The following is a 14,469-nucleotide window of genomic DNA, read 5'->3' on the forward strand; positions in this document are numbered from 1 at the left end:
CCTCACCCGTTCCCAAATATTCGTTTCGACGAAAGAATTACCATTTTTTTTCAAGCAAGAATAACAATATATATAAACATGAGCAAATAAATCATTTCACCCTCAAACGCGTAATCTTGTCTCCAGGGTGGGGCTCAGTGATTCGTTCCAGCTTCGTGATTACGAGTGACTTGGGGGAACAGATCGCAAACAAGTAGAGAACTGTTACTCTGTTTCAATATTAATTAAATAACTGTCTATTTGTTCCCTTCTGTTCCGAGAGGCAATGGATACCTTCTGGTAGCTTATAATGAAGCAATGGTTGAGCAATGTGTAACCGCACGTTTGCTGGCTCAATCTAGTAGAAGGGAGAAATTATATATAACTGGAGACAAATCTTTTGTTCGTACTAAAGATTTGCCGCTTATCAAGGCTCACATGCCACTCGAGAATAAGGATCTGTCAGCAGATTAGTGAAACAACAACGCGAGGATTGGCCAGAAATTAGATTATTACAGAATTTGTTAACATTGGACTTGAAAACGACCATACTATAGTCAGATGGGAATCAGTTTCATGGTAGTGTGTTTCACAGACGGATAGTTATTGGACGCTTTGCTCATGGAAGTTCCGTTTAGTTTTAGGCACACGGAGAAAGATTTTTTTTAACGATATTTTTTATAAATATTAATGTGAACACTAGCGATTGATAATTTTTAAGAGGAGTCAATTTTACGGAGGATGCACACTCGCTGTTACATAGTTCTTGAGATAGTTTCTGTTTCAGTACTGCTTTCATATTTCTATATAAATAAAGCGAATTGCATATGCTTGTTTGGTGGTGAACATTACATTGGAATTGCGACTGGAACTATGATCTCGACGAAGACAACGTCCAATTCAGAGGGTCTCGTCATGTCGCTGATCTAAAAAGTATTCATTGAAAGTTGTAGTTCCACTAGAACCCTAATTAACACCGATTAATTCTCATATTCAAATGTTTATATTTTTAACTTTTTAAAACTATTTGGGTGTAATCATTTATTTGTTAGTTTAAATTAAAGTACATTGAAGCCATTGCAAAGCTTTCTCTACCGTGGTAGAAAATTACTCAACCTGAGGGCATCTTACATCTTTAACAAAAGCATAATTTGCCACGCCTGGAGTACTTTTGTCACCTCTGGGCTGGTGCATCTACCAGTAGTCTATTACTCTTAGATAGGATCTAAAAAGCGTTTCAAATATGTCAATCAAGCTCCGACCTCTGTCCCATCGCCGCAATGTCGCATCCCTGTAACTGTTTTACAAGTACTTTATGGAGTGTGCTCTGATTAATACGTAGCACTTGTGCCCACTCGACTTACATGCTCAACAAGCACCAAAATCCCACTTTATCACTGTCGAGGTTTTTCCGATACTGGAAAGCCTTCTACTGTAGTTTAATCAGACACGATCCAAAATAGTAACTTCTTACGTTCCAAGTAGTAATATGCTTTATTTAGGATGAGAAGATGTGTTTCGCCTTTTTACAAATGTTCAGCGTGTTCATTTGATGATTTTATTTTTGCAAAATTGAAAGAATTAAGAACAAAATTTTATTTTCAAAATTATTCCTTTTCATTTTGCATTTTAACTAAAGGCCTTTTTGTTGGTCGGAGGAGGAAGGTTTTGGTCGGTTTAAAAGATTTAATTTATATATATATATATATATATATATATATATATATATATATATATATATATATATATATATATATATATATATGTAAATTTGTTTTTGTTTTTTGTGTGTGTATTCATATTCATATTAAAAACTCTTTTTCTATTTATTTAAAAAGAAAATACAAGTTTGTTATATATGGGTCGTGGAATGAAAGAACACAAATATGCGAAGCTTAAAATGAGCAACATTTAAAGAACGTTATAAATAAAGATTGCTTAAGTTTTTCAATTATTTTTAATTTCCCAATGTCTTAGACAGATTGTGTTAAAATTACAGAAAGATATCCTCAAAAATAAAGGACCTATTTAAGTTCAAAACCCTTCAGTGACATTTTGAACACCCTGTACAAGTATTTTAATGGAATATGCTCTGACGAACTGGAAGGACTTGCACCCCCTCTATGTAAATACGCTCGACTAACTCGACTTCCACCACTACACTGTAGAGATCACTAGATACCGGAAATACTTCTACTCAAATAGTTTCTTCTCTCGCACTGTTAGGCTTTGGAATTCCCTCCGGGGTTCCTGCTTTCCTGCTTTCCTGACTGTACTAACATGCAAAAGTGTAATGTGAATAGGCATCTCGCTGCTCAACTCCCTACATAGTATCCCTGTAAATTTGGTCCCAATGAGTATTCTTTTACTTTAAAGTGGCACAGTATCTTGTTTGGGTGAAATAACAGTAAAGCCTACCATGGATTTATGGATTTGTCCAATTTTCTACGAATTTCACTGTCATATTTGGACATCAATTCGAATATCTTTTTTTTTGCATCTGTATATATTTCTATATAATCTTTCGAACTTTACTTTCTTTCAATTTTGTGCTAATCAGCAAAATTATAGCCAGTCTATATAAATCCCTTTTGCCAACCGTTTGTCTCTGAAGAAAAAAGCCACATTTTCAAAACAACATGGAATAAGGAAATAATTCAATTTAACTTGTATTCCTTATGTACGAACAATGAATTTTATGAATCATTATTTGCAAATTTTAACACTCTTCATATATTGATGATTTATATTTAATACTAGCAGCATCCGTTAACCGGCGTTGCTTGATTGACGGAGGGCACTCTCGTAAAAAATTAAAGTACGGTTGTTGTAGGTGGCCAACCCCCAACCTCTTTATGTTAAGAACGGCTTTCGGAATAGATATCCCCAACCTCCGCATATTTAAAATGGCTTTCAGAATAGACACTCCCAACCTCCCCATGTTAAGAACGATTTTTGGAATAGACAAACCCAACCGAGTCATGTTAAGAACGGCTTTTGGAATATACACTCCCAACCATCGAATGCTAAATTTAAATAAGATTTTAGTAATCAGCATAGTCGACAACCTATAAAAGTCGTCATGTTAAAAAATTGTGGAGGTGGAGCTAGTGTAATCTCCCCCCCCTAAAAAAAAGTTATTGTTTTCTGTAGAGAGACGCTAATCAGTTAATGTTTAATTTTGTTTTGTTTTTTCTTCAGCATGATTGTAATCTGTAAAGAGCGATGACAATCGGTTAATATGTTTAATTTTGTTTGTTTGTTTTTAGCGATACCAATCGGTTAATATGTTTAATTTTGTTTGTTTGTTTTTCAGCACGATTGTAATATGTGGAGAGCGACGACAATCAGTTAATATGTTTAATTTAGTTAGTGTTTTAGCACGATTTTCTCTCTGAAGAGAGTGACCCCATATTGTATAGTTTATGGGGCGTTCGTTTATTTATTGTAGAAGTGGATTCCAGAATATGCGAATAGTCAGGTATCAGCCAATCAAAATGGGCGGAATTTGAGAAGAGAGAATTTATTATTTTTGAATCGGGAAATGGAAAGATTATGTTATGTGCATGTATGCAATAACAAGTTAATAACTATGAAGCACAAAACCATAGGAAAATATAAAATTTGACCCGGTCTCAAGTGGTAGCGTTGGGAGCACTAAATATTGAGAGAGAAAATGGGTACGTCTTCCTCCTGTAGAAGTGGCGATTGTGATGGTGTTGCTCATCGGATGTAATGTAGCATTTTATTATCATGAGTGAATGTGTCAGGAATGCTGGTCCTAAGCTACATAAGATAGTGGCTGTCAGGGTAGATGTATTGAATTTGTATGTGGCATCTGTTGTTGCAAACCCTACGGTACTTTGGTCCAGAGGGGAATTTCTGCAATCAAAATATTATGTATGGAGATTGAGCATTTTGATCTGGATATGATTGATCTATAAATATTAATATTAATATTTATATTTTCATTTTAAAAAAATTTAATTTTTAATTACGTATATGTGTATCTGTGTGTATGTTTGTGTGTGAGGGAGAGAGAGAGAGGAGGAGGAGGGAGAGACCGAGTCCGAGAGAGAGCAAGAGAGACAGAGAGAGGGGGGAGATAGCCGTATAAATCGAAAATACCGAAATCTGTGATGTTGGCAATAAATCACTGGCAATCTTTTTTGATGTATCTAGTAAAATGTATGATTGGATGTTGTCTACTTTGCATTTTTTTTTAATTTCATAAACTATATTGAGAGGAGCGTTGTGAACTGAACTATTCAATCTAACTACCAAACGACCCCCACATGTCTTCTCCCGGCACCAAAGTCAGCTAAGTCTCAATCATTTTTTTATATGACTTGTTCTCTGTTGGTTGAGATATGTATCTGTGCAGTTCTAAGTGGTCCACCATCCCAGAGTTTCACTTCTCCTTTTATGAAGGGATTAGCTTAATTGCTAATCGCCTGAGGCGCTAATACTAAGGGATGCCGACAGAGTTGTCCGTGCATTTTTTTTGCAAGCCAGTAAACTTCTTCTAGAGCACTGACTCTTGAAATCCAACTTTTCGACCCTTGTATCACACCGTGCGCGTGTGTGCGTGTGCGTGTGTGAAAGAGAAGGAGCGAGAAAGAGAGAGAAAGAGGGACAGAGGCAGAGAGAGAAAGAAAGAAAGAAAGAGAGAGAGAGAGAATAATGATTCGATCCTTGGTTAAACATCCAAAAGCGCGAATAAATATTTTTTCTTTTTTTTTTTAACATTTCCATGATCTTTCATCTTAATCACTCAACTGTAATAACTAGCTCGTGTCTATTTAGACTGTTTTTTTCTTTAATGTATAGATAGATAGATAAATAGATAGATAGATAGATAGATAGATACTAAAGCCCTTTGTTTACTTAACATTGTGGTTATGACGTCACTCAATTGAATACGTAATCCGTTGTTTACGTCATCAAGTGTACACGGGGACAAATAAAGTAGCAAGACTTACTTTGGCGCGTTATGGATCATTGATGTTCTGTTTTAATGGACGACGCCATTCTTTTGTTACGTCATCAATACGTCATAAAGGATTTTCCGATATCATTCACCGCTTTTTCAACGAATATCGTCACAAACTGATGTTTGGATCTTCTTAGCTCTCTCGCCCCCCCCCAAAAAAAAATATTACTGGCAAGACCCCCCACGTCTTGTTGATCCTGTTCATGGGATTGTCAAAAAATATGACTAGGACATCGCGGTTAGCTAAAAAGAGAATGATATTGCTGCGAAAGTGTTCCTACGGATGTATTCGCTAAGGGGGGGAAAATAACACTTGAATCAACCGAATCCAATTAGGTGTTGTGTATTAGGAAGGGGGAGTAATGTTTTGGGGAGGTGAGGGGAGGTGTAATTGCTTGTGTAACAATAAAAGAAGTGGTTATCCCATTTGCGGTAAATAAATCACTTCATCATGTGTTTTGTCGCGCACACATTTGATGGGCACAGCATGAGATTCCTGAGTGTACATCCTTTCTAGACTGGCATATGTTGAGACATGCATACACATATACACACGCATGCAGCCACATACACATATATATCTGATCAAACACAATCCTATATATACACCAATACGCACATACATAAACATACATGCAAACTCTCTCTCTCTCTCTCTCTCTCTCTCTCTCTCTCTCTCTCTCTCTCTCTCTCTCTATCTATCTATCACACACACAAACACACAAACACACATACACAGATAGATAGATAGATAGAGAGATAGAGAGATAGATAGATAGATAGATAGATAGATAGATAGATAAAAAAAAGCTCTATCAGGTTAAGAGGAACAAACAATAGAATAATAATGGTTACAGAAAAAGGAATATGTGAGGAATCTCTTTATGCCAGGGACTTTCGAAGCTAAATGCTTGTCGTCAGAAGAGGAGAAAAAGAGAGAATAATACAAATGTAAAGATGAAAAGACAAGACCGACTTTGAAAACATTCAAATTAAAAATGAAAAAAAAAATTGCAAATAATGTTCTTACGTACCTTTACTTTTAATCTTCTTAAAATACACTTACACACACACACACACACACACACACACACACACACACACACACATATATATATATATAGTGAATAAATGACAAAAAACTATATCCCAAAATTCATGATATTGACCATCTTATAATTTTTTTCCTTTAATTCAGTTGACATTTACAATTCTTGACAGTATCTGTTTCGTATCGCAAAATCAATCACTTAATTATTATATCAATCAGTGAATCCATTATTCCCTTAACTCATCAAAAGAAATGGCAGCAATCAATCTTTCAAAAGGAAATAAAGTGTGATCTGACATGATTAAAATCCAAAAATTAAAAAAAAAAGTATTTCGTATAAAAGGTATTTGCAGCTTCTCTCCAATTGTAGGTAAGACCAACATCCTTAGGAAAACCCTTGATCTTTGAAGCTCCTGGTTTGGAGCCGGGATTTAGGAAAATCCTCTGAAAATGAATCCCATCTCTTTTCAGGGAGACGTGGATAAAAGAAATCAGAATTATTATTGCCACTGATGTGGAAACTGTTGACTTGAATATTTGCGGAGAAAATTTATGAACATCTTGAGAGTAATGGTGTTTTTCCTGACGAACAGAAGGAGTGCCGAAAATGCTTGAGAGATACCAAAGAGCAACTACTAATTTATAAAGCATTAATGCAGGATGCGAAGAAGAGGAATCTGAGCGTAGCATGGATCGATTACAGAAAGGCTTATGACATGGTTCCTCATTCATGGATACGTGAAACACTATTGATGATGAAGGTTGCTGAGAATGTGGTAGGGCTTTTGGAGACGAGTGTGGCTCAATGGAAAACGGTGCTGACAGCAAATAGAGAGGAGATGGGATAAGTTGGCATTAAACGTGGAATATTTCAAGGAGATTTGTTATCGTCACTTCTTTTTGTAATGATAATGATGCCACTGAGCATCCTCTTGAAGAGATAAACTGGGGTATAACTTTGGATCTTGTGACAGACGCCTCAACCATCTACTGTTTATGGATGATTTGAAAATATTCGGTAGAAATTAAAAGGAAATCGAGAGACTGGTAGAACTTGTGGGGACATGCTCAGAAGACATTGGGATGGAGTTTGGGATTAGTAAATGTGCGGTGCTGGTGATAAAAAGAGGAGTAAAGCTTCATTCGAATCGAACAGTGCTGCCAAATGGATAAATCATTAAAGAAATAGAAGAAACAGGATATAAGTATTTGGGAGTGTTGGAGGGTGTAGGCATCATGAACAGAGAAATGAAGGAGAAAGTCAGAAAGGAGTGTCTTAGAAGAGTGAAACTAATTGCAAAATCGAAATTGTATGAAGGAAACCTAATGAAATGCATGGGACGTCAGTGTTTTGAGATACAGTGCGGGATTTTAGAATGGTCTGACAAGGAGTTGCATGCCATGGATATCCAAACAAGAAAAGTTTTAGCAATGTTTGGTATATTCACATTCGAAGTAGCGTAGCAATGCTGTATCAAAAGAGGAAAGACGGTGGGAGAGGATTGAAAAGTGTAAAAGATTGTGTTAGAACCGAGGAGAAGTCGTTGAAGGAGCATGTGGTTAGAAGTGAGGAGTGGATGCTTAAGGTTGTGGCCAATGAAGTGGAGGTATGTGAGACTAAGGCTGATTATGTGAAACGTATGGATTGAGAAAGGGCAGATGAACTGAATAGGAAGAAAATGCATGGAAGATTCCTCCAGGATATAGCAGAAGTGGCTGATGGAAGATCCTGGCAATGGCTTAGAGCTGGGTATTTGGCTAAGCGTACTGAAGCTTTTGTTTGTGCAGCACAAGAGCAGGTATTAGGAACACGATTGTAAAAAAAAAGTGGTTCTAGGAAAGGAAGTTGCTGCAGAATGCCAGATCTGTGGTAAGACCTCAGAGTCAATTGCGCACCTTGCAGCAGGGTGTAGTGAACTGGCCCAGAGGGAGTACGGTAAAAGACACGATCGCATGGGACTTCGGATATATTGGGAGGTGTGTAAGAGGGTTGGGGTGAAGTGTGCTGGAAAATGGTTTGAGGAGGTGCCTGATGAAGTGAGAACAAGTGAGGATGGCAAGGTAGAGGTATGGTGGGACAAAAGTGTCATAACGACCAAGCAATTGGAACATAATTGTCCGGATTTGGTCATCATTGACGGGGTCTCAAAAAACTGGCAGATTGTAGACTTTCCAGTACCCTGAGACAGGAATGTGAGAGAGAAAGAGAATGAGAAGAGGAGCAATTATGCTCCATTGGCCTTTGAGATAAGGCGTATACACGGGGTTAGTACACTAGGAATAGTATCAAGTCGTCTGGAAGGACAATTGAAAAAACTACAAATCCCCGATGTTTTAGGCGGGCTTCAAACCTCTGCAATTGTAGATACCACCAACATCCTTAGGAAACCCCTTGATCTTTGAAGCTCCTGGTTTGAAGCTGGGATTAAGGGAAATACTCTGGAAATGAATCCCATTCCTTTCCAGAGAGATGTTGATAAACGAAATCAGAATTATTATTATTATTATTATTATTATTATTATTATTATTGTTGTTGTTGTTGTTGTTGTTGTTGTTGTTGTTGTTGTTGTTGTTGAATGCGACAGTTAAAAACAATTCTTTTTATATTGGGGGGTGTCAAAATTGTTTGAACCGGTATATGTGTATTCCATCGTGACCTGGTGCTATTCAGTTTGACATCTTTTCTTAAGGTTGTCTTGAATGTTCCATCGCTCATTTCGTTTTCTGTCCCTTCTCTTGTTGTTGTAACTCTTTTCTTATATCTTTCATCGGCATTTCGATTGGGATCTTATCTCTTTCCCTTTATGTTGCTCTGAAAAAGATTTGTTTTTGTTCTTTTCCCGTTTACATTTTGATCAAATTTACTTGTATTGTTTTCAAAGGTCCTGTCATTTGTATCTGCGCCACCTGATATACCCTTCTTTTGCTGCTACTATTTATATATATATATATACATATACATATATATATATATATATATATGTATATACATGTGTGTGTGTGTTGGACATGCATCAGGTTAGTTGGTATAACTGAGTATAAACGCCACTGTGAAATGCATTGCGTCATTCTGGATAGCCATCTGAGTTTATTATTATTATTGTTATTATTATTATTATTATTATTATTATTATCACTTTATTGTTGTTTTTGTTGTTGTTGTTATTGTTGTTGTTGAATGTTAGAGTTATAAGCTATTTTTGTATTTTTTTATTTTGTTTTTAAGTAAAGCCGATGTCGTCTCGAAATCTCAGCTATTTATTTGATGAGAGTTTGCATTGCGATGATTCTAAAGCCAGTGTCAAGCGGTGGCGCTGGGCTTCGTCGACAAACAACGTCGTTAAAATGCTGCAACCAATGAATACAACAACGGCTACCAATCAAATGCCAACCTGTAAGTAAACAAACGTTTTCTTTTTTATTATTTGACCTTACTTGACACAATCAATAATCAATTTTACATTTTGCCGTCTGATCACTACTGAACATGGTGTAACAGGTGATATTAAGGGCGAATTGGACGATGGGTGGTGAAAGGAGAAGAATGGCGTGTAGTCAATAAAGAAGTCTTATAAAAACGACGAGTTCAATCTCAATTCTTGGACATGTTAGAACAGTGAAGAGCATATACCTTAACCAACAGTTCAAGGACTGAAGTTGAAGATAAGCTTCCCTAGTCATTTCCGGCCTCTAAAAACATCTCAGGGAGAAACCAGATTGCAACTGTGCTAGAGAAAGGCCTTCCCCTACCGACATGAGAATCCCCATTTTGAAACACTTCCTCCTGGCCCAGAAGCACATTAGAATGGGAATGGGACGATCAAAAACTGTTATTACCAGATGGGGGGTTGCAAAACTGACCTGTCAATCTACGAATGTGAAGGGTGGGGGGGACATCCGATGCAGCATTGCCGTGCCTGCCCTCAGCTATTCAACTAGTGCAGTTTGAACAATCTCGCAGAGATCAAAGGATTGTGTAAAGAAGTGGGCAATTGTCGTATGACTATATGCGTTTTTGTTCGCATTTATGCATGTGTGTGTCCGTTTGTTTATATACCTATATGTCAACGTATATTTTGAGATTCCGCATCTGTCTTATTTTCCGTGTGTGTCTGTGTGTCCGCATTCAGATTAGTTTCTGTGTGTTTCTATATGTATGTATCTGCCTGCGTTTACCATACACCATATCGTTACGCTCACACACCTACATACACATGCTACGTGCAGGAAGCCATATCTAGGATATGTCCATACCGCAACATTTTGTGTGTCTATATAATCATATATTAGTACTACCTATCAGAGACCCTACGTCGACGACGATTAAGTTAGCTAGTGTGAATTTTGACAAGGGTTAAACTGAATGCATAACAAGCCTGATTTGTAAAACATATCATTCCCAGGGTTGAATGAAAGACGGGTAAGGTAAAGTTGACAAAGAGGGCAGAGGTCAAACGCCGTAGATAAAACAAAGAGACGATACGAAATGACGTCACGTTTTCGAGCGGAGAAAAAACTTGTCAGGTCGGTCTTTCGATGAAAGCCGTGTGAAATAAGATGCTGCCAATAATGTAGACAACTCGATAATCTAACTTGAATTTTACTCTCTCCGTCTGCGTCACTCATTTCTGATAGGTTAAGAAGTAAATAATTGGCGAATACATTAGTCTCTCACGCCTAATTCCGTTTTCTCAAAATAAAACCATTTCTGCAAACTGTCAGCGAACATTACCTTGCGTATTACTTTCTCAATAATAAAAATATTATTTCTATAGCAACCACTAGACAGAAACAACAAGAAGAGTTTTATCCATTTTAGCTAAACGATCAACGCCATCTCATAAAACGCGGAAAAGAGAAACAGCGACGATGAAGAGAATAAAAAGATCCACGTATAAATACACTCACATGTACGTATAAAAATTTATTTTGATATTAAAAAATTTTCAATAGTTCTATTTTTTCTTTTTCATTTAAAGCTTCGATACATCCCTTCCTGAACAAAACTAGAGGCAATAAAAATACGATAAAACCAGCAGTTAGGTCCGACGATTTCCGTGAGTATAATGTTTTTCTTTCTTTCTTTCATTGTGTGTGTGTGTGTGTGTATATATATATATATATATATATATATATATATATATATATCTGTATGTATGTATGTATTTTTACTAAATCATTTCCAATACAAGAAAATAAAATTTCCAACTATTTTCTGATAAATATATTTTTTCCTCTGATGAATTGTTTAATGGACTTCTGCTTTTTAACGAAAACCGTGTAAGCCGTACTTCATACAAACATATGAATAAAATATTATAAGTGATACTTAAATATATATATATATATATATATATATATATATATATATATATATATATATATATATATATATATATATATATATATAGCTACTTACAAAATAGTTTAAAATTCATTTATAGTTTATGCAAGTTTTCCTGTTTTAATTTTCTTTTTGTTTTCTTTTCAGAATTAATTTTTGGTATCGTCGCTCCATTGTTGGCGATTATTCTTCTCATTATTGTGGCAATATTATATAGGTAAAGTATATCACCGTTCAAATATAAGATCGTTCACTTTGTCTCTCTACTGTCTCTATTTCCAATTATTATAAAGCATTGTTTTCTGGATTAACCCGGGTTTTCATAGATGCTGGTAAGAGATCCTCTTCAAACAGCTGACACTGCAAAACAGCAGGTACTGGATTTCGACTGCCGCGGGGATTATAGTTCAAACGTCTAATGCATGAGAATATGTGGGTTAAATGAACCAAACAAGAAGAGTGGAACGATAAAATCTGCATAGCTATGATGATGAAATTCTGAATGGAGTTTTTTTTTAAGGGGTGTGAGAGACTTGTTAAGGGGCAGACGATTAACTGTAAATTTATATAGGTCTGAAAAATCTATTAACTGAGTTAACTCATTTTTGCTAACATTTTCTCCGATAGGATGAGCCATTCATTAAAAATCCATGGATTAAGCGAAAAAAATAACAACAATTATCTGTACTCGTTTGTCAAACAATAAATTTTGTTGTAATTCTACATAATTAAATTCAAAATTTCCATTTATTTTATTGCTCTATCTCACATATTGAGCTTCTTTATCTTCCTGGGATCGTCTTATAAATATTGATACTAATATTTATGTGAACTTGAGGTTTATATAATCTGTAAACCATACGTTATTTCAGTATTTCATTTAGTGTGTGTATATATATATATATATATATATATATATATATATATATATATATATATATATATATATATATATATACTAAATGAAATACTGAAATAACGTATTCCTTAAAATGCAACGAATCGGGGGCTAAATCCATAAGTGTTATTTAAATTTAGAGGTTTCAAAAAGCAATTCTTGCCATCAGAAGCTGAAGCTAGTTTCATCATGATACAAAGTTCAGTTTAAATTATTTTTTGAAAAAATTATATAAATTATTAGGATTACATTTATTTCGAAAAGGCATCTGCCATATCTCACAATACATCTGTAGACTTGAAGATGCTTCAAAAAGTATGAAAGTTTAAACACTTTTATTTTTGTTGTATAATATTTAATTCTAAATTTCTTCTTTTCCATGGAAATTTTAGAGAGTAGAAATTGCATTTTTGGTTTACATTCGGCAAACTCGTAACCCTCGCTTATTTTTGGTTTACATTCGCTTCCCTTATTTTGTCCTTTAGTCCTCACATTACATGATCGATGTTTCTGACAAAGGGGGAAGAATTGTTATTTTCTGGGTCGGAATATATCCATACAACTCGCATCTTTGTTTAGTTGTTTACCATTTAAGTGGTATTTTCTTTTAACTTCTGTACGCTAGGTGGATTCATGCTTTGTCTAGGGAGATTTCCATATAAAAAAAACTATTATGTTGGTGTAAAAATAATGTTTTTTGACGTTCAACTTTAAGTTAAAAAGCGACATTATTTTTGCACCAACCTAATATAACGTTCGAAGTTTATCACTTCAATCTAATCGGTATATTTTCCTTTCTGGCTGATTCTGGTTTCTTTTGGTTTTAAGAATAACTGCAACTCTAATAATTTTTATAATTTCTTTTCAAAATGGTAATTTGAACGGAAGTTTTTTTATCTTTAGAAAACTGGCCTAGCTTCTGATGAAAATAATATTTTTCTATTAAAAGTCTAGATATAAAGAACACTTATGAATTAAGCCTCTGCTTTGTTTCATTTTAGAAAATATAACAATAAATTTGTTTGCATTCCTATTGAGCAGAGGAAGGCAACGCACAAAATTCACATACATTTTGAACAAATTTGCAACGAATAAAGAAGGCAACAACAATGAGTTCATGAGAAAGACCGAAAACAGGGAAGAATGGAATCATGATCGTCGATGTCTGCAAGATCACACCAGACACCTGTAGAAGAAGAAGATTGGATGGGATGGCTACGTTCATTTACAATACGATTTATCATTTCATCTGCGTAGAAAGCAGATAGACTGAGAGACAAAACATTTTTCTATCTAACATGTATCATTATCTTGTAAGATTTTAAAAGTTGGACCCAATTAGCATTTAACATGACATATCAAACTTTGATTCTGACTAGCAAATTTTCATTTGTAATCATTGTACCATGTTATTGGCACTAGGATTATTTTTTTTTACATGGGAGTCACCACTTATCAAGGCCTATATGCCACTCGAGTATAAGAGTTAAAGAGTGTACAGTAGTCAATGGGACAATATCGTAGGAATCGTTAGTGGTCGAAATTTGGTAAATTGGATTACTTAAGGGGAACGGCTCATCAAGAACTTATTTACGTTGGACTTGAAGACGACCACATTGTAATCAGTTGGAAAGCAGGCAAACTGAAGAAAGTTCCGCGGGTGTGCAGTTTTAAGAAAGAGCCTTTGTTCATGGAATCTACGTTTAGGTTCAGGCACGGATAAAGAGTGGGGGAAATTATTGATAGTGTTTTTAGCTAGACGAGTGTTTCTCATGAAAATTTGACGAGGGGGCACCATAGATTGAAGCTCAGACGAGCACTTACCATGAAAATAACGATAAAGTAGAGACAGGCCCGCAGCGTCTCTTCTGTGAGAAAATGGTTGCAGGGAAGAGAAAAAGGCATCCCCTACTAAGCTACAAAGTCTATTTTGAACTCTGTCAAGGAGGGGTAATTACTTATCTACAGATTGTTTTTTGATTGTATAGTTCTGCGCACACAACTGGTAATATTGAAACATTCAATTGCGACCGTCTAATAAAAACAACAGGGGGAATAACTCATATTTTTATTTAGGAATATAAAACTACTTTAACTTTTTTTTCTGTATATTTTTTTCATATATAAACAAATAAAAATGAAAAACTAACATGTCGTCATTGCATTCCGGGCAACAGCGGGTCTCTATAACGTTTAATATAGA

The 14,469-nt window shown here is 35.4% G+C and overlaps 1 protein-coding gene across 1 annotated transcript in view; it reads left to right on the forward strand.

Moving 5' to 3' along the window:
* The window catches only part of LOC145291401 (uncharacterized), a 206,767-nt gene that overhangs the window by 191,298 nt on the left and 1,000 nt on the right, over positions 1 to 14,469 (forward strand). Inside the window, exons 4-6 of the mRNA XM_080137202.1 lie at positions 9,251 to 9,418; positions 11,004 to 11,081; positions 11,516 to 11,585. Coding sequence (XP_079993328.1) covers positions 9,251 to 9,418; positions 11,004 to 11,081; positions 11,516 to 11,585 — 316 coding nt within the window. The remainder of the gene's footprint in view (positions 1 to 9,250; positions 9,419 to 11,003; positions 11,082 to 11,515; positions 11,586 to 14,469) is intronic.

Source organism: Euprymna scolopes, chromosome 12 (assembly GCF_053919585.1).
Source record: "Euprymna scolopes isolate OS-2025 chromosome 12, ASM5391958v1, whole genome shotgun sequence".
In the NCBI taxonomy this organism is placed as follows: domain Eukaryota; kingdom Metazoa; phylum Mollusca; class Cephalopoda; order Sepiida; family Sepiolidae; genus Euprymna; species Euprymna scolopes.